This window comes from Choloepus didactylus, chromosome 2 (assembly GCF_015220235.1).
Source record: "Choloepus didactylus isolate mChoDid1 chromosome 2, mChoDid1.pri, whole genome shotgun sequence".
NCBI classification, from domain to species: domain Eukaryota; kingdom Metazoa; phylum Chordata; class Mammalia; order Pilosa; family Megalonychidae; genus Choloepus; species Choloepus didactylus.
The window spans coordinates 50472274-50493510 of NC_051308.1; the positions used below are offsets into that span (position 1 = coordinate 50472274).

The 21237-nt window shown below is 36.3% G+C and overlaps 2 protein-coding genes across 6 annotated transcripts in view; both read right to left on the reverse strand.

Moving 5' to 3' along the window:
• SYT14 (synaptotagmin 14) overlaps nt 1–21237 on the reverse strand; it is a 294941-nt gene that overhangs the window by 26612 nt on the left and 247092 nt on the right. The window lies entirely within an intron of this gene.
• Nucleotides 12020–12607, reverse strand: LOC119525850 (MOB kinase activator 1A-like). The gene has a single exon (XM_037824652.1). The coding sequence runs from the start codon at nt 12605–12607 to the stop codon at nt 12227–12229; it is 381 nt and encodes a 126-aa protein (XP_037680580.1). The 3' UTR covers nt 12020–12226.

Genomic DNA, 21237 nt, shown 5'->3' on the forward strand with positions numbered 1-21237 from the left:
TAAAACATTTTACATATTTTAAAATGTTTTAAAATATGTCTAAGGAATCAAAAGAAAGTTTGAGAACAATGCCACACCAATAGAGAATATCAATAAAGTGACTGAAACTATAAAAGAGAAGAAATAGAAATTATGGAGTTGTAAAGTATAATTGAAATGAGAATTCAATAGTGGGGCTCAATAGCAGATTTAAAATTGCAGAAGAAAAAAATCAGCAAATTTGAAGATAGATCAATTGAGATTATCCAGTCTGAGGAACAGAAAGAAAGAAGGTTGTGAACATTTCTGAAGTTAGATGAAAGACATTAATGTACACATCCAAGAGACTCAATGAACTCTAATCAAGATAAATTAAAAGATATGGACATCTAGACACTTATAATCCAACTGTAGAAAGCAAAAGACACAGAGAGAATCTTGAAAGCAGCAAGAACAAAATGATTCATCACATACAAGGAATCTGCAACAAGATTAACAGCTGACTTCTCATAAGAAATCATGGAGGCTAGGAGGAAGCAGGAAACATACTTTAAATGCTGAAAGACCAAACTGTCAACTAAGAATTTTATATCCAGCAAAACTATTTCTCAAAAGCAAAGAGAAATTAATACATTTCCAGATAAATATACACTAAGAGAATTTATCACTAGCAGTTTTGCCCTACAAGAATAATTAAAGGTAGTCCTTTAGGCTGAAATAAAAGGACACTAGACATTAACTTGAATCCACATGAAGAAACACCAGTAAAATAATTCCATAGGCAATTATAGGAGACAGTATAAATGTATTTTTGTTTGTAACTTGCAGTAGGGTGAATAATGGCCTCCTAAAGATATCTATATACTAACACACAGAACCTGTGGATATGTTACCTTATATGGCAAAAGATAATTTAACTTTACAGATAAGATTAAGTTAAGAATCTTGAGATGGGGAGGTTATAGTAGATTATCTGAGTGGGCCCAATATAATACAAGGGTCCTTAAAAGAGGGAGGTAGAAAAGTCAGAGTCATAGAGACAGAAATATCTGAAGATAGTATGCTGCTTCTTTGAAGATGGAAAAAGTGGCCATCAGCCAAGGAATAAAAGTGACCTCTAGAAGCTAGAAGAGGCAAGGGAAAAGATTTACCCCTAGAACTTTCTGAAGTAATGCTGCACTGCTCTTCTTAGAATGTAAGATAATAAATATGAGAATCTCAATAATGAGATAGAAATTTTAAAAAAGAACCCGAAAGAAATACTGGAGTTAAAGACCATAATAACTGAAATGAAAAATTCCCTCAAGGGTTTCAAAAAGCAGATTAGAGATTATAAGAATCAGTGAACTCAGAGACAAGACAATTGAAATGATTCAGGGTAAAAAAAAAATAATTTCAAAAAGCATACAGACTCTAAGAGACCTGGGGATAGTATCAAGCATACCAATATACACATTATGAGAGTTTCTAGAAGGAGACGAAAGAGGAAAAGAAATAATATTCAAAGAAATAATGGCAGAGACTCGGGCAAGATGGTGGCATAGAGAGGAGTGGAAGCTAAGTAGTCCCCCTGGAACAACTACAAAAAACCAGAAACAACTAGTAAATAATCCAGAATAACTGCGGGGGAACAAACGAGACCATCCACTCATCATACACCAACCTGAATTGGGAGGAATGCCCGAGAACACAGCATAAAATCTGTAAATAAAACCTGCGGAACCAAGTCGTGAAACCCCGTCCCCCATAGCCCGAGCTGCAAAGCCTCGTGGTGCCGGAGAGAAGCTCTCTCCCAGCAAGCGAATACAGCTCAGCTGAGCTCCAACTGGGGATTTAAGTAGCGAGTGTAAACTGCTCACTACAGGTACGCATCCCCAAAAAACAGACAGAGGCTTTGGGTGACGACTGACCTGGGAGAGCCGGAGGGTCGCCTTGGACTGGGTCTGAAGGGGACTATCTGTTTCTTTTTTGGCTCAGTGGAGAAAGCCCCAGTCATTTTCAGTTTCCAGGGCTGTGACTCGGGGAAGGGTGGAGACAGCACAAGCAGAGAGAGAGACCATTGAAATGCTAATGACCTCCACCTGAGGGGTCTGTCTTCTCTAGGAAGAAAGGGGTGGGGCCCTTTCCATTCAGAACCAGACCCCAGAGCCTGGGGGAACACGGCCATACCTCCTCATACCAGTCAAGAATTATAGGCTAACAGGCATCACCTGCTGGGCAGAAAAGCATAGTGACCCGAGGCATCAAAGGCTGGAGCAATTTTCTAAGACACACCCACAGGGAAACCAGATACTGAATATTTCTTCCCTCTGGGACCTGAGCCTGTTCTGGTCTGGGAAAACCTGATTTGGATAACCAAGGAAACCATGCTTAGACAACAGAAAATTACAACCTACACTAAGAAAAACAAATTTATGGCCCTGTCAAAGGAACAAACGTACACTTCAACTGAGATACAGGAATTTAAACAACGAATGCTAAATCAATTCAAAAAGTTTAGAGAAGATATTGCAAAAGAGATAGAGGCTGTAAAGGAAGCACTGGTCATGTATATGGCAGAAATCAAAAGTTCAAAAAAACAACTAGTAGAATCTATGGAAATGAAAGGCACAACACAAGAGATGAAAGACACAATGGAAACATACAACAGCAGACCTCAAGAGGCAGAAGAAAGCACTCAGGAACTGGAGAACAAAACACCTGAAAGCCTACACGCAAAGGAGCAGATGGAGAAAAGAATGAAAAAATATGAGCAATGTCTCTGGGAACTCAAGGATGAAACAAAGTACAATAATGTACGTATCATTGGTGTCCCAGAAGGAGAAGAGAAGGGAAAGGGGGCAGAAGCAATAATAGAGGAAATAATTAATGAAAATTTCCCATCTTTTATGAAAGACATAAAATTACAGATCCAAGAAGCGCAGCGTACTCCAAACAGAAGAGATCTGAATAGGCCTACGCCAAGACACTTAATAATCAGATTATCAAATGTCAAGGACAAAGAGAGAATCCTGAAAGCAGCAAGAGAAAAGCAATCCATTACATACAAAGGAAGCTTAATAAGACTATGTGCGGATCTCTCAGCAGAAACCATGGAGGCAAGAAAGAAGTGGTGTGATATATTTAAGATACTGAAAGAGAAAAACCGCCAACCAAGAATCTTGTATCCAGCAAAGCTGTCCTTCAAATATGAGGGAGAGCTCAAAATATTTTCTGACAAACAGACAATGAGAGACTTTGTGAACAAGACACCTGTCCTACAGGAAATACTAAAGGGAGCACTACAGGGTGACAGAAGACAGGAGTGCGTGGTTTGGAACACAATTTTGGGAGATGGTAGCACAACAATATAAGTACACTGAACAAAGGTAACTATGAATACGGTTGAGAGAGGAAGGTGGGGAGCATGTGAGACACCACAAGAAAGGAGGAAAGATAAAGACTGGGACTGTGTAACTTGGTGAAATCTAGAGTATTCAACAATTGTGATAAAATGTACAAATATGTTCTTTTACGAGGGAGAACAAGCAAATGTCAACCTTGCAAGGTGTTAAAAATGGGGAGGCATTGGGGGAGGAATGCAATCAGCATAAACTAGAGACTGTAACTAATAGAATCATTGTATTATGCTTCCTTTAATGTAACAAAGGTGATATACCAAGGTAAATGCAGATAAGAGGGGGGGATAGGGGAGGCATGTTAGACACTTGACATTGGTGGTATTGTCTGATTCTTTATTCTACTTTGATTTAAGGTTATTTTTCCTTTTGCTGCTTCCTAGCTGTCATTTTTTCTTCCTCTTTCTTTTGCCTCTCTACTTTCTTTGACTCTCCCTCCTGCCTTGTGGAAGAAATGTAGATGCTCTTATATAGATAGTGGTGAAGGTGGTGAATACATAAATGTATGACCATGCAGAAAACCATCGATTATTTACTTGGGATGGAATGCATGGTGAGAGAACAAAACCATATTAAAAAAAATGGGTTGATGACAAAACCTCGAGGGCAATATACTGAGTGAAATAAGCCAGACACATTAGGACAATTATGGCAAGGTCTCACTGATAGGAACTAATTATAATATGTAAACTCATCGACATGAAATATAAAGTACCAAGATATAGGACAAGGCTTAAGAATGGGGAGTGGTTGCTTAGTATGAGCAGAATGTTCAATTAGGATGAACTTAAATGTTTGGAAATGAACAGGGGTGTTGGTAGCAAGATGTAGGAATAACTAACAGCGCCGAATGGTGTGTGAATGAGGTGGAAAGGGGAAGCTCAGAGTCATATATGTCACCAGAAGGAAAGCTGGAGATCAAAAGATGGGAATGTATAAAACTGAATCCTATGGTGGGCAATGTCCATGATCAACTGTACAAATATTAGAAATCGCTTCCATGAACCAGAACAAATGTATGACAATACAATTAGAAGTTAATAATAGAGGGGCATATAGGGAAGAACTATATACCTTTTACAAACTATATACTACAGTTAGTAGTATTTCAACATTTTTTCATAAACAGTAACAAATGTACTATATCAATACTACGAGTCAACAATTGAGGGGGGTTGGTTAGGGGTAGGGGAGGATTAGAGTTTCCTTTTCTTTTTTTCTTTTTTCATCTTTCACTTTATTTCTTGTCTGGAGTAATGAAAAGTTTCTAAAAATTGAACAAAAATTAAGTGTGATGGATGCACTGCTGTATGAGGGTACCCAGGGGCAAGTGATTGTACACTTTGGATCTTTCGATAATTGTATGGTATCTGAACAATCTCAATAAAAATGAAAAAAAAAAAAAAGAAATAATGGCAGAAAACCTCCCAAATATAATGAAAGGCATGGATACGCACATTAAAACCCATTACCACCCCTTTACCAGCTTGAGTAGAGCTGGCCTATATGCCCAGCGTGGGTCCCTGGTTCTGATTCTGGAGGGAGTCAAATTATCCTTGTGCACATCCTGGGAGCATGTATGTCTGTGTCAGTTTGTCTGGTGGCAGCCTGAAAGCATAAACCAGGACACTTGTCACAGGCTTGCTATATAAGAAGTTACCCTGAGTGTAGAAGGTAGCTCACAAAGCTCTGCTGTAGAACACAGTAAAACAGTCAAATTGCAGCTGCCTGGGGCAAAGGTTTGCTGTCTGTGGGGCATACAGTGTAGTTCCTGGGATGTGAGAAAATGTTATTTCCTAGCAAAGAAGGGAATTCTAAAAGAAGGGATGCCCAAGACAAATGCATGTGCAGAAAAGATGAGGGAGAACATTTCTTAACTTACTGTTAGGAAAGCTAAGGTCTGAAGGATGGCGCTCACAAAGGCTAAACTGAAAAGACTGAGAAAGGTGGTCCTCCCTTCCTCCCTTCCTCCCTCCCTTCTGTCCTTTTTTTTTTTTTTTGATTAGCTCCTGGCATTCAAGGAAATCTCTGTCATAACATTAACTAGATACAAGCTTAAGGAACAGATACTTCAATGTCTAAATGTCAGATACATTAAAATATCAAAATGTCGAGGTTGCCATGAAAGATAACAAAACATTCAGAGGAACAGGAAATGATGGCTCAAACAAAGGAGCAAGATAAAGAGCTAGAAATCACTGAGAAGACATCAGCTTGCACATACCAGACAAAGACTTTTAAAAAATGGTCCTCAATATTCTCAAAGAGCTAAAGGAAAACACAGAAAAAGAACAAAAGGAAATCAGGAATAAAACAGATGACTACAAAGAGAATGTCAATAAGGAGATAGAAATCATGAAAAGAAACAAAAAAGAGTTGAAGATCATAGTAACAGAAATAAAAAAATTCCCTAGAAGGGCTCAACAGCAGATTAAAGCTAGCAGAAGAAAGAATCCTTGACTTTGAAGATAAGACAATTGAAGTTATTCAGGCTGAGGAGCAGAAAGGAAAAAGCATGAAGAAATGTGAACAGAGCCTGAGGAACCTGTGGGACACCATCACATGTACCAACATATGCATTATGGGAATCCCAAAAGGAGAAGAAAGCAAGAAAGAGGCAGAAAGAATATTTGAACATACAGTGGCTGAAAACTTTCCAAATTTAATGGAAAACATGAGTATACATTTCCAACAAGCTGAACGAACTCCAAACAGGATGAACCCAAATAGAGCCATGCCATGGCAAATTATAATCAAACTTTCGAATGCTGAAGAAAACAGATAATTCAGAAAGCCACAAGAGAGAAGCAGCGCATCACGTACAAGGGAGCCTCAATAACATTAAGTGCTGATTTCTCACTGGAAACCTTGGAAGCACAATGGCAGTGAGACGACATATTTAAAGTTCTGAAAGAAAAAAATTGCCAACCAAGAATTCTATACCCAGCAAACTATCCTTCAAAAATGAGGGAGAGATTGAGACATTCCCAGATGAGCAAAAGGTGAAGGAATTCATCACCAGCAGATTGACCCTACAAGAGATGATAAAGAGAGTTCTTTAAGTTAAAAAGAAAGGACAATAGACAAGAGATTGAAGTTGCAGGAAGAAATAAAGATCTCCGGTGAGGGTGAAGACATGGGTAAATATAAATGCCAGTACTATTGTATTTGTGTTTTGTAACTGCACTTTTTACTTGCTACAGGATCTAAAAGGCAGATGCATAAAATGTAATAAATCAGTGCTTTTTTGACTCACTGTATAAACATGTAATTTTGTCACAAGAACTTCACAAAAGTGAGGGTGTGAAATGGTATAGGAACATAGTTTGTGTATATGCTGAAATTAAGAATTATAGATATACAGATGGATGGATAGATAGAACAATTCAGCCTATGTGGAAAAATGTTAAAATTGGTGGATCTGGGTATCTGGGGTGGGGGATAGGGGTATGATGGAATTCTCTATATGGGGTTTGTGTTATTTTTATAACTGTCCTGTAAGTTTGAAAGTATTTCAAAATAAAAATTAAACAACAAACAAACAGAAATTTGAACCCAATATTTCCAGAATCCCTGGAGCCTTTCTGCAGAACACAATTCAAATTGACCTATTTTACATGACATGCTTACCTCACAGATGAGAAAAGTAAGGTCTGGAGAGAATAAATACCTTTCTTAAAGTTTGGTATCTAGTTATCCTGCAGAAAATGGAGTTGTGATTGGGATTCTGAATTTTTACTCCAATAGCCAATCTTACTAACAAGTCTAAATCCCTTGTTCTGGTTTACAAGGATCTCTATATAATCTGGCTTCATCCTAATATTCAATCTTACAATTTGTGAGAATGGTGAGGCCCCAAGAATTCTTCAGAGGAAATGGGGCACAGCTCTTTGGAAGAGCACTACTGGGATGGTCATGGTGATGCTGGTGGAGTGTCCCACCCCAACAAGAATGTGAGCACACGAGTTGAAGAAGGCTGTGTCCTATGCATTGCCTTCTCAAATGTGGGGCCCACACACTCTTCCTCTGTAAAGTTCCCATTATTATTTGGAGTAGTTTTCAGTGCATCTGAGAGAAATTATGGGATAGGATAATGTCTGCTCAAACCTTCTCATAACACTGACATAATTTCTTTTTTAAAATAATTTGAAACAAATGATTCCAGAATCCCTGAAGTATTTCTTCAGAACATGGTTCAGTCTGAAACTCCTGCCGTAACACTACACCATCCTCTCCCCCTCAGCAATGCTTTCAACTACTTATAATCTAGTAAGGTCTTCTCATTTAGTAAAGATTGGCATTTGGCTTGCAAATTTCCCTTTTAACATGGAAGTCATCAGGATGTGTTCCCTTGCACCCTTTCTGACTCAATCCTCCCATCTCAGGCAACAAGTGATTTGACTGTTATCACTATAGATCAGTTTTTCTCTTCTCTAACTTCATATAAATGGAATCACATGGTATGCATTCATTTGTGTCTGCCTTCTTTTGCTCAGCATATTTTTGAGGGCCAACCATACCGTTGTATCATAATTCATTCATTTTTATTACTGACTAGTATTCCATTGTAGGACTATACTACATTATATCTATTGATCTGTTGATGGACCTCTGGGATGTTTCGAATTTTTGGCTAATATTAATAAAGCTGCTATGAAAACTCAGGTTCAAATCTTTTTCTTGATGTATTTTCATTCTCTTGTGTAAATACCTAGGAAGGAATTTCTGGGATATACTACAAGTGTAAGTTTAATTTTATAAGAAACAAAGAAATTTTATATTTTCACCAGTACCAGAGTTCTAGATGTTCCACATTCTCACCAACACTTGGTATGGTTAGTTTTTTTAATTTAGACATTCTGGTGATTATACAGTAATATCTCATTGTGATTTTGCTTTACATTTCCCAAGACAGTTAATGATACTGAGAATTCTTTCATGTGCTGATTGGTAATTTGTATACCTTCTTTAAGGAAGTATCTGTTCAAATCTTTTGCCCCTGAATTTGTTGTCTTTTTATTATGAGGGAAGAGCTCTTTTTTTTTCTTGCTACAAATCCTTTATCTGCCATATGTGTTGGAATTATTTTTTCCCAGTCTGTGAATTGTCTTTTCAGTTTTCTTTAACAGTATCTATGAAGAGCAGAAGTTTAAAATTTTTTTGACTAAGTCTAATTTATCAATTTTTTTTTCTTTTATAATTGTACTTTCTATGACCTGAGAAATCTTGCTTACCCTAAGGTGATGTAGATTTTCTATGTTTTCTTATAGAAGGTTTACAAATTTTAGATTTTACATTTAGGTCTATGATCAAGATAATTTCTATATTAGGTTTGAGGTAGGGGTGCAAGTTCAATTTGTTTCATACAGATATCTAGGTGATCCAGCACCACAAGCTGAAAGACAATAAATAGCCATTGAATTACTCTGGCAACTTACTTGAAAATCAGTTACATGAGTCTACTTCCAGACTTTCTATTTTGTTCCATCGGACTATAGTCTGTTAGTTTATCCTTATACTAATACAACACTATCTTAATTACTGTGCCTCTGTAGTAAATCTTGAGATCAAGAAGTGTAGGTCCTTTTTGTTTCCCCCTTCTCTTCCCCCAAATTGTTTTGTCTATTTTAGGCTCTTTACATTTTCTTTTGAATTAAAAATCAGCTTGTCTTTTCTACTTCCAGTCATGACGGAGTAAGAGGAACTAGTTTTACTCTTATCTTAAACAACTATAAAACAAGCAAAATGAATGAAAAACTGGTTTTCAGATATTGGACAATAGGCAGTGCAGGACAGAGCAGCTTACTGCTTAGAGAGTTTTCAAGGCTGAAATGTAGTTAGGGAGAACCCAAACAGAGCCTAGAGGTATCCGTGAGTTGAGGAGACAAGAGTGGAAAATTTGGGGAGGCCAAGGTAACTAGATTTAACAGGGCAAAGTACTGGAGAGTAGAGAGAAGGTATAGAGATCTTCTGAAGGTAGACCTGGAGTCTTCAGCTGAGTACTGATCAGTGCATGCACATGAGAAAACCATCTATGGCTTAGGAAAGAATCACTGGAAAGAACCAGGCAGAACATTCTAGGCACTCAGATAGGGCTGGGAATAATTTACATTCTCATTAGCCAAAGTGGAGACACTGAAGAGAAACATGGGGCGCTGGATTGAGTGTTTAGAAGGGTATTGCCTGTGTGGTGGGGCCAAATTAGCCCTAGTCTAAGGAATACCTGGTTTTGTCTAGTAGTTTTTTTTTTAAAGGCAAGCCTCAAAAGGATCAAACCATTTCCAAGTAACCTGATGGCATCCAAGAACAAAGTACAAAAATATTTAAAGGACTACAAAAGAATTCACCCAACAATGCAAACGCCACAATACCTGTAGCCAATAAAAAATTAAGAATGCAAAAGAAGCAGGAAAATACAACCGATACACAGAAAAAATGAAATCAATAAAAAGAGACCCAGAAATTACACAGATGAGAGAAACTGTAGACAAGGACATTAAAATACTATTACAAATATACTCCATAGTTTAAGATAATGGAAGAAAGCATGAGCATGTTAAGGAGAAACATGGAAGATATAACAAGACCCAAATCTAACTTCTAGAGATGAAAAATACAATGTCCAAGATGAAAAATATATTGGATTGGATTATCAACAGAGTAGACACTGCAGAAGAAAAGATTAGTGGACCTAAACACATGGTGAAAAAAAAAAAAGGCTATCCAAAATAAAACCAGAGAGAAAAATACCGGGGGACAAAAAAAGAACAGAGGACTAGTGAGTTGTGGAACTTCAAGAGGTCTAACATATTTGTAATCAGAGTCTCAGAAAGGGGGTGGGCAGGACGGAATTAACAATTGAAGAAACAATGGCAGAGAAAAATCCCAAATTTAATTAAAAGTATAAACCCACAGATCCAAGAGGCTCAACAACTCCCAAGAAGAAGAAACGTGAATAAAATTATACCTAGGAACATCACAATTAAACTGGAAAAGATAATCTTAAAAGTGGCCAGAAGGAAAAAGGACAAATTCAGAAGAACAAAGACAAGAATGACAGGAAACTCATCATTGTACACAACAGAAACCAGATAGAGTGGAGCTACATTTTTTTTTTTTTTTTTTACTATCAAGTATAACCTTTATTAAAGCCATCAAGATGGTTGGTGAGTACTTTGCAAAAACAGAATGCTGGTGAATTTTAAGCTGTGCCAGTTTAGTAACTTCCAGTATACTTATTGTGCCTTAATACTTTTTAAACAGCCAGATAGAGTTTACTGAAGCCTCAAAGCCAAATGAAAAAATAGAAGTTTTCTTCATTAAAGGGGAATATTATTCTTATCCCAATAGATATAAAAGAAATTCAAGTTTTGATATAACAACAATTAAAACAGGATAAAATGCCCAAAGGAACTAATCCAATCTTTTAATATTAACAGAATGAAGAATTTTTTTTTACTTATTCCTCCCATTTTGTCTTCTTTAAACACACACATATTAAAGAATAGGCAGAGCACATCCAACCTTTAGCTATGTTATAAAATGTGTACACCTTCATGATTTTCATTGTGGTTTTCCTTGTTATCCTTATTGGGACAAAGTTTGTGCATTACACATTACTCTTAACTAAGTCTCAAGTCACAATAAAACATAGAAAAGTTTGTTTTTGTAAAAGAAGGAAATTCAAAATAAAATAACTCAAGTACTCTCAGTACTTTCTTCCATTCCTCTACCCAGAATTCCAAGGCCTCTGAAAATCAACATGGATGAAAATAGTGGCTTTAAGACCTAAATTTGTCATACTTTTCAGGTAGTTTTCTTTTTCTTAACCCAAAATGAATGAAGCATTTAAAAATAAAAATCTACAGGATCATCCTTATAAGCCTTAAAAAAATTATTTCTGATACACACATAGGCTCCTAACAATTTAGATAGGTTTATATGTTAATAAATCCTAAATAAAGATTAAAAAATAAAAATCACTTTAGATGTAACTTTGCTCCCATATGCTATATGATTTAAACTGCAATAATGGGTTTTATAAAAATATACACACATATATTCTTATCTATTAAAACACCAGCATACAAACTTGAGACTAAAAGGTTATCCAAAGTGACCCAAATGTTCTAAATGTTAAGGAAAACTTAAAAATGCCTTTTCTATTTGTAAATAGAAGTGGAATAAAAGTGATCTAACTGTATTGCTAGAAATTTGTTTTGGAAACTTGTTAATGAATTACAGGTGAAAACTCTTAATATCCACTCTACTGTCATCTGAAATAGACTCGATCATTTTCTTCAGCAAATGAATAATAGGTCCACTAATAAACTCCAGATCAGTCATCACATATTACAACTGAGAGAGCCTCCAGGATGGTAACAGGCGTGGTCACACAGAGGCTCAGAGTTGGCCTGCCCTGAAAGTCTCCCTCTGAAGCCATGAGGCCAACTACCTTTGGGACAATTTTATCTGTAGACACAGACAATGAGTGCCTTTTTATCCTGTTTTCTTAAAGTTTGTATTACTAGTCTATAACAGATAGCAAAGAGGTGGCTCTAGTAGATGAAGCAAGAGTGAAATGGTGTTCTGGAAGAAACATTTATCTGTCTTTTGATCCAAGCTTCTCAATTAATTCCTGAAGAGGTGTCAACTCACACCTATCAATCAGATTAAATTCCTGAACAAAGAAAATAAAGCGATTAAAGGAGGTGTTGAGGTGGGCCTCCTCTCACAGCTGCATCCCAGAATCAAACTGCTGGTGATAAATATGGGCATAAACCCTGAAAAGACGCTTTAGAATAGTCTTTGCCACAGACATAAGGATTCTGGGAAATGGGACACCAATCTTAGAAGAAAAACGTTACATCATCAAGCTGATCCCGAACCCAAGTCATCAAATAGTCAATGTATTTTGGAACAGAACATTTGATTGGTTTTTTAATATTAATACTATCTGCCCAAAGATACTCGTATGGTGGACCTGCAGACATGACTGGACAGCTTGCTTCGGTGCAGAATTCTGTAATAGTTCCATATACATCCCCCGTGTTAACGGGAATCTGTTCATCGAGGTCCTCTGCCTCTGGCAAGATAGCAGCTTGTCTCCGATTTCCACTTCCTAGAGTTGCTTCTGCATGTTTTAAGAGTTCATACTGATGAGACCCTTCTGGGATATTCGTCTTTGGTTTGAATGTTTTAGAAGAGCGGCTGCTGAAGAGGAAGCTCATCTTTGGTCCTCAGAGGGGCCACAGGCTCCCGCTGCGGCCGGGATTCGGGGCCCGCACGAGAACCGAGAAGGAACACGTGGTCCTCAGCCCGTGGACAGTGGAAGCCCGGGCCGCCGCTGCTCCGAGCCGGGGTCGAGCCGGTGCGAGCTGCTGCCAGCCGCTGCGTCCAGCTCTTCCGACAACCCCATCTCACCGCCCTGAAATCGCTACATTTTTAACATAAAGAAAGAAAGAGAGAAAAGAAACCTACCGATCTAGAATTCTATACCCAACAAAAATAGTTTTCAAAAACAAAGGCAAAATAAATAGACTTTTTTAGGCACACAAAAAGCGAAAGAATTTGCCATCAGTACACCAACACTATAGGAAAAAAAGATGTCCTTCAGGCATAGAGAAAATGATACCATATGGAAATTCGGATCTACACAAAGGAATAAAAGGTACTGGAAATGGTAATATATAGGTAACTACAAAGGATTTTTAATGGTTTACATTTCTTTAGAATGTAATTGCTTGTTTAAAGCATAAAATAATAAAAATATATTGAGGGTTCATAACATAGGAAGAAGTAAAACAATGAAAACAATGGTACAGAGGTGAAGATGGAACCTTACTGTAAACGTTCTTAAATTACACATGAAGTGGTGAATATTAAAGAAGGTACACTGTGATAAGTTAAAGATGCAAACTATAAAGCCTAAAGCAACCACTAACATACCACCACCACAAAAATGAGGAAAGGGGAACATAGATGGGGCAAACAGGAAACAAAGAGCAAACCAAATCATGTATAATTTATTGTAAAATTATACAAATCAACCAAATCATGTATAATTTATTGTATAGATTGACAAATGCCTTCAAGGCAGAAATGACTTTGAATGCTATGCTTATCTTTCTGGGTTCCAGGCTTTCTCTAGATTTTAGCCTGGTAATTACTTAAAATTATATTACCCCTTCAATGCATATGATATTTTTTCATGTTTCATATAGCTTCTTTACTGTTAACTTCAGCAGGAGGGGTAATCCTGGTCACTGTACCACACCGTTACTGGTCACAATTTCTCTTCTAATTTATAAATAACAATTAAATCCCCCATTAGTGTGGAAAACAACCTGATGTTTAAAGTTTTAGGATCAGCAAATTCAGAAGAAATTAAAGCCTAGAACAGAAATCAATTTGATAGGTTTGCAATATGCTCATAGCAAAAAATGCGAAATTTACAACCATCCTAAAATTACTTTTAAAAAATGTTAGCTAACACGATGACACTATGAAAAACTGATTGTACACTTTGAAGGACTGTATATTATGTGAATATATTTCAATAAGATTGTATTTAAATAAACAAAACAAAACAAAGTGTTAGCTAAAAAGACGTTAACTGGATAAAAGTTGACAATTTTTTCATAAAAGTTAACTATGATGTTAATAATGAGATGACTCTCAAACTGGATATAATAAGGTATGGACTTCAGAAATTGAATGATTATCAAAAGATAATCAAAGCAAAGATTATCAAAAGCACTTAGCACTGGTCTTACCTTCACTGAATAGTCTATTTTAAAGCAAGGGCGACATTTTACTTATCTCTAATTTTTCCAATATTCCCCTGTGCTCAGGCTCCTTGTTCATTAAGCTTTTAAGGAATAAATGATATGGCCACTTCATTTGATCTGCTAATTTTACCTTCCTTACCAGAAAATCTCACATAGAAACAAAGGTTCTATCTTGTCATTTTCTATGCTAGAATTTGCTCTGCCTGCTGTCTAATCTCAGAAGTAGCCTATAGTGTTATTCTAATACCTTCCTTGATGTTAAGCTCAGATAAAGCACACTCTTAACTCATAGACCATATAGCTTACTGGTATTTAATCTAATTTCAATCAACTGTTTCCTCAAATGCTATTGAATACCTGCAAGGTGCCAGACAGTATAACAGCTGCTTGGACATAAAGAAAGACAAAGGACAGTGTCTCTGCCTTCAAAGATGAAAATGACATCATTAGATCTTTGTTTTAGAAAATCAGTTCTGGTGATAGCATGGAGGATGACAAGACTGAAAAGAAAAAGAGCAGTTAGAAGATTTAATGCAATTATACAGGTGAAAATTATGGGGGCCTGTGGAGGTGAAAAGGAAAGAAAAGAGATAAGACTTTTTGGAGAGAGAAACAATAGGTTTAGATATAAATTATGAGCAGATGGTTCCTGGCTTTGTCAACTGTTGGTATGGTAGTGCTGTAAAATGGTTTAGTGAATGCAGAAGGAGGAGGAACATACTTGGGGTAGGAAGAGAAATGAGTCCAATATTGTATAGGTTGAGTTTGAGGTGCCATCAGGAATAAAGGTATGAAGATCTAAAAACAAGCATTATATGAAAATACATTGTAAACTGTTGAAGTGCTTTATGAATGAGTTAAGTATGCATTTAACCAAGGCAAGAAACACAGGCTTTATTTAATATTAATGATATAGAACAAGTAACGAGACAATTGCTAATGTAAAACGTACAAAACTTAGACGCAGATGTGCAAACTCTTAGTTAAGAGTAAAACAAGATGTGAATAAAATTATCTTTTGGGCTTGGATTTCAGGGATAAACAATCAGACAGTTGTCCAAAAAGTCTTAATTAGCACCCAATCCTAGGATTCTTACAAAATTTTATTCCTCTACCAATTGGCAAAAAGGCAAAAAAAATATTTCGGAAAATACAGAAAGCTTTGATCATTTTCAGTTCATTTAGGTATGCATAAATAAACACAGTAATAGGATATGGAAGGCAAGAGAAGATACTTAATTAAAATACTGGACACCATCATCAGGTTCATCATTATTGGTATCAATATTTTGTAACTCCAGTTGACTCTTCAGTTTTAGGCATTTCCTGGTGTTCTCTGCTACCAAATAAAATAAACCCATTTGCTATATAATTTCTGTTATTCATTTTTTATCATACTGTCAATATATGTGAAGAGCAAGATATGAATCTGAGGGCATCTACAGTGTAAATAAATCCTGGTACAGGTTTGAGGTTTACTATCACTGCAGTTCCATCTATTACATTAAAGAAACAACAAGAACTGAAGAACCTATCTCCCAGTGGAACAGAACGAAATGACCACTGGCTCCCAAACTGTGTCTTACTCTTCAGACAATATGGTAAGAGGGCAACTGCTAAGAAGCGTCACTAGAAACAAGTGCACACTTTTAGCAATTTCTTCACCTATAGGTGGTATAACTGCAACATTTGGACTATGACATACTAGGGCTATTTGTCCCCTAATTAAAAGGAGTTACCAACTTTTTTTTACCACCTGTCCTCCTGCTGACTTACAGGAAGGGCCTTTGACCACTGTTATTGTTCCCCTTCTGAAGAAAGATCAGAATAAATCCAGAGAATGGAATTAAATATCTAAAAGATTTTTATAAGCTGCTATCCAGTCAAGGAATGGGAATGAAGTCAGGTTTAGTAGGGCTTAAGGTAAGAGGTATAGTTAGATCTAAAACAGTAGGCAAGATCCAAGATGGCTGGATTCAAGGCAGCTGCACTAGAATCCAGAAGAAAGTTCAGTCTCTTTTAATCCTAGAAGGTCAAAATATACCATTGTTGAAATACTCTGAAGTTTACACTTAGTGGCCATTTTATAAACTCCTGGAAAACAGAAATATCCCTTAATTATTTGCAACATATAGTTGAACCACATTTTCTGTATTAGTGATCAATATAAGTTAGCTGCTATCATCATCATAATAAACATAGTCATTATCATAATCATCATCATCTTTGACCTCACTGAGGGATTGCCAAGAAGTTATTTACTTATAACAATCTATTAAGTGTGTCCAAGCAGGGTGAGGAAGGCATCCTTATAGACAAGTGGCACACTGATGGCGCCAGAGCCTGAGTATGAATGAGGAAGGTGCCCATGCTGGAGGCCAGAGGGAGGAGATGAAGTGGTGACTCAGTTAGGGTGACAGAGCCCAAATGGGCAGCCTAGAAGTAGTTATCAGATCCTAAGCAGGGCTAGGAAGGTATTTCCACCAAAAGATGGCCTTGCCTGTGGTATAAGAACCCTGGCAGAGAAATGGAGATGTACCGTTTGGGGGGATGGCCCAGAATGGGCTGTCAGAGACTTAACAGGGTGAGAAGGACATCTAATCAGAGGGGTATAAAAGTTTTGTATGTTTTACTCTGACACTTGGGTTTCAGATCCCAAGTAAGGTGAGGAGGATGTTTCCAAGGGAGGGTGATTTGATGTGGGGTGCCAGGGTCCAAAGAGGATAAGGAAGGTATCTCTGCATCAGGAGCAGTCTGGTATGTGGATTCAGAACCTGTGTGGATTGAGGAGAGTGTACATCAAAGGGTTGCCAGAGGTCAAGCACAATGAGGACTTCCATGCTGGAGGAGCAAACAAACAAAAAACTACAGAGAGCTGGGATGTGAATTTGGAGAGGTGGTGGTATTTACAATGGAGAGGAGGATTGATCAAATGAGTAAATACATTAACAGTAACGGGAGCCAGCTTCTTACTGTCCAAATCTGAAAAGGGAGAATATTAGTATGAATCCTGTAATGCTGGATTGGAATTGGTGGCTCGATGTGAATGTATGGCTTTCAATATATAAATAGATATAAAAATAAATATAAATGTAAAGAGGTATATATATGTATATGCATAAACACATACATATCATAATAAAATAGTAATATTCAAAATTAGAATTAATATTTCTTAAGTCTTGCCTCTATGAAAAAGTGATATAAGCCATGAAAGATACTAATTACATTATACATCATACTAGTAAAAGGTTAATATTTCAAAAATCCACAGTTTCTGTCATATTTTATAACACATTCTCATCCATACAAAAGGGAAAATATTTTTTAAAAAATTATTCACACAGTGCATTAATAGGGACAAAATGGATTGTCAAGATAATGAACTGTGAGCTCCCACCAAAAGGAAACCAAATTAACTATCCTGATGAAAAAAAAAAATGGTTAAAAGTGGTGGTAGTAGTGGTGATGGTAGCAGTAATAGTAGTAATGATGATGATAATAATAGCACACTAATGTTTACTGATAGTCCATGAAGTCCCAGGTACTGTGCTAATTACCTTACACAAATTAAGATCTTAAACACACTCTCATTGAAGGTATTAGGACAATGATTTCAGTTTAAATTTATGAACATCTTGAATTTAAAATTTCTTTTCTTAAACTTTAAAGTAGTATTAACAATTCTCTTATGCCACAAAACAATCTGATGATTAATTCTGATTCAAATTTCGAATGTTATGAGTAATTGATCGACAAAGGAAACAGCAAAATATGATTTATATATTCACTGAAATATGAACATAGAAGCATATTTCTGAGAGTCTTAATGCAACTTCATACTGAATTCTCTAGCTACCCAAGTTATTTCATATAATGTTATTATTGCTGTTTTTGTACATATCCTCATAGAGCATTCAAAGCAGTTCCCAGGAAATGAAATGTCAAAAGCTAGATAAATAGCAATGCTTTTTTTCACTTTATCACAATTTGTACTCTTTTGGAACAAATATTTTAATGCTATCTTTGTTCCCTATGTATGTTACAGTGTGACTATCAGGACAGTCCAGGTGGGACTATACTGTAAAAAGCCCTTGAGAACTATTACTGGGCCACTGTCACATTTTGAGATTCGTGTTCCTAAAGCACCCAATGTACCCCAGGAAATGCTGAATCTCTCAATTCCTGAAAATTTAGTTCAAATGTCTTCAGAGCTACAAAAAACTATATTTAAATACACTGAATCTAGTCTATAATATTCTAAGTTACATATAATGAACACTGGTAAAAAAAACATTTTTCTTATGACCATAATGGGGTTAATGTCTTTTTAAATGTTCTACAACTTTTTCTGCTCTCAAATTATGCCAAGCTTCTGATGAATCAAGGAGATAAGTAATTTTAATATTTTACAGTACATTCAAAATAGAAAGTTTTGAAAGAAGCCAAAGGCAATGAAAGGATTAATGTTTACTAGTGTGCACAACCATTTCTTCCTATTCAAATATATTTCAAACTAATCAATAAAATCCAATTACTACTACAAGTATTTTTGATGAAACTGTGTTAAGGTTGATTTTTAATAGTTTAGTTTGTTGCAATTTGAATAGATAGTTTTGGAAAAATATTTTATACTAATAACAAGTCTTAAGAGTTTTCTGAATAATATAGTTAGTCTCCTATTAAATCTTATGATCAAAATCAATAGATGTTTCAGAACTTGGCAATTTTAGTCCTTACGGCTATCCAGGAAATAACAGTAAAGGGTAAGATATGGAGATAAGTGATTCCACAGGGCAATGGCAATCAATGTTGTTTAGGCATTAGTCATCGGTAGAGCTTTTCAAAGATAGATACTCAGGTTCTACTCCCTTAAATTTTTGGTTCAACAGATCTAAGCAGGGGCCTATACATCTTGATTTGGCTCATACCAAATAAGCATATCAGAAAGATGGCTTCCTGATGAACTTTCTGATAAACTTGCAAAACATAAAAGTGATGTGAAGAAAAGTCTGCCTAATTATGATGTATCATCAAATTGATTAAAATAGGATTTCACCTACACTGTGTCCAAAGATTAAAGCTTTAGTTAATTTCATTTTCAAGAACTTAAAATAAACATTATTTTGTACATTGGTTATCACTCTAGCATCCATTCATGACATCTTTCCAGTAGTGGTACCCTGAATTTACTCCTTTCCATCTCTCATCTAATGTGGTTTGGAGTGACCCAACATTCAGCTCCAGGGCTTAAAGTAACCAGTGCAGCCCAATCCTGTAGCTACAGTGATTGGTTCTGGGGTGAGCACAAATCCCAGTGAGACACAATGAGTTTCAAGAAGGCTATTATGTGACGCCTGATGATGAAGTTGACACATGGAAAGGTGAAGGTGAAAGGTAGGGAGTGGAGTGAAACCAAGATCATGGTGATATTATATCAGTTACTGAATCAAGCCAAGCCTGAAGAAAGGTCTACTTCCTGGATCTTCCACTTGTATGAAAATCAATCAATCAATCTATCTATCTATCTATCTATCTATCTATCTATCTATCAAGACTCCCCATATTGGTTAAGACATTTTGAATTGGTTTTCACTCACTTGAAACCGACAGAATCCTAACTGATGCAAATATTTAATCAATGGAAACTCTGGCTCATTATGAGTAACATTAATTATTTAAATAAGGGTGTGGGTTTTTCTAAACAGGAAACTTCTCTTTATATTTTTGCCATAATTCAACTGACACTTCATACTATTACTCCTCTTATTTTGTGAATACATAATAAGCATGCATCACTAAACACTTGAAAAGGAAACCAAAGACAATAAATAAAAGATGGAAAGATCTGATGAAACACAGAAAATAGATAAAAATATATACTATAGATACTCCTCATCTTACTCATATCTACAATGTTTTCTGGGAAAACAATTTAGATGCCAGAGGCTCTAAAATTTTAGTGTATGCAACAATCATTTGGGAAATTTGTTTAAAATGATGATTTTTAGACTTCTTCCCAATGACTTTCTGAATCAGTGGATCTGGTGTTACACCCCTAGAATCTACACAGTTAAAAGTACTCTAGGAGATTCCGATGCAAATGGTTGGTGGAGTTTACCCTGATAACTTCTGCTTTTCAACTATAGGAGAGAAGAGGGTTTGGTGGTGGATCCATTTCACAACATTTAGCTTTTAATTTTTCAGTTTAAATACTGATTTTTGGAGTGGCATTTCTAATAAACATGTAAAAATATGAAACAAATAAATTCAAAGGTTAAAAAAAAAGCCTGAGTTCTTATTAAAAGAAGATGAAAAAAGATTGGGGTAATGAAAAAGAAAGAAATACTGCATATGTGTTATAAACTGTTCCTTGCCATTCAGTATAAGACAGATGTTCACTAGTGAATAGGCTATACATATAAATCCACCTTGAAAAGAATTAATGGGCATATGTTGGATCTGATAACCAGGTTTTAAATATGAAATATATACTTGGAAGGAGGGGAGAAATTTAAAGGAGTAATGATTCATTTTATTTACATTCTCCCAAAAAGATAAGTTTATGGTAAAAGCATAAACATGGACTTATGAACATATAAACTTGAAGCCTGCTACCAAAACTCCTGGTTGTAAGCCACAGTAAACTAATTAGTTGCCTACCCAAAAGCCATTCTTAACTTCTTTATTTCTTGCTGGAAGAGCTCTTCTCTCACTCTGGAGACTAAAAATGTCAGGCACTTGCATTTCCATTCTCTGTCGCAGAGGCCATGGGTATTTGACCAAATCCTAGGCAATGGAATCCCTCATCAGCAACACAGCCACAGTATACTGTTGCCTCCTCTGCCAGATTCCTCAAGGGAGGGTCGCCTTCTCAACTCCCCAAATGATTCCAATCTCCAGGCTGCAAGAGTTACTGCCATGGGAGTAAGGGTGAAGATGGGAAATACATCTATCTTATTATCCAATAGAAATAAAGCTTAAATGGTACTTAATTTCCCCTAGAATCTTTAGTGCTTTTGTAATATTTAGCCTTAGTCCAAACATCCAAACACTGTCCAAACACTGAC

Coding starts and splice junctions, on each gene's coding strand:
- LOC119525850 (XM_037824652.1), bottom strand. CDS start 12,607: ATGAGCTTCCTCTTCAGCAGCCGCTCTTCTAAAACATTCAAACCAAAG.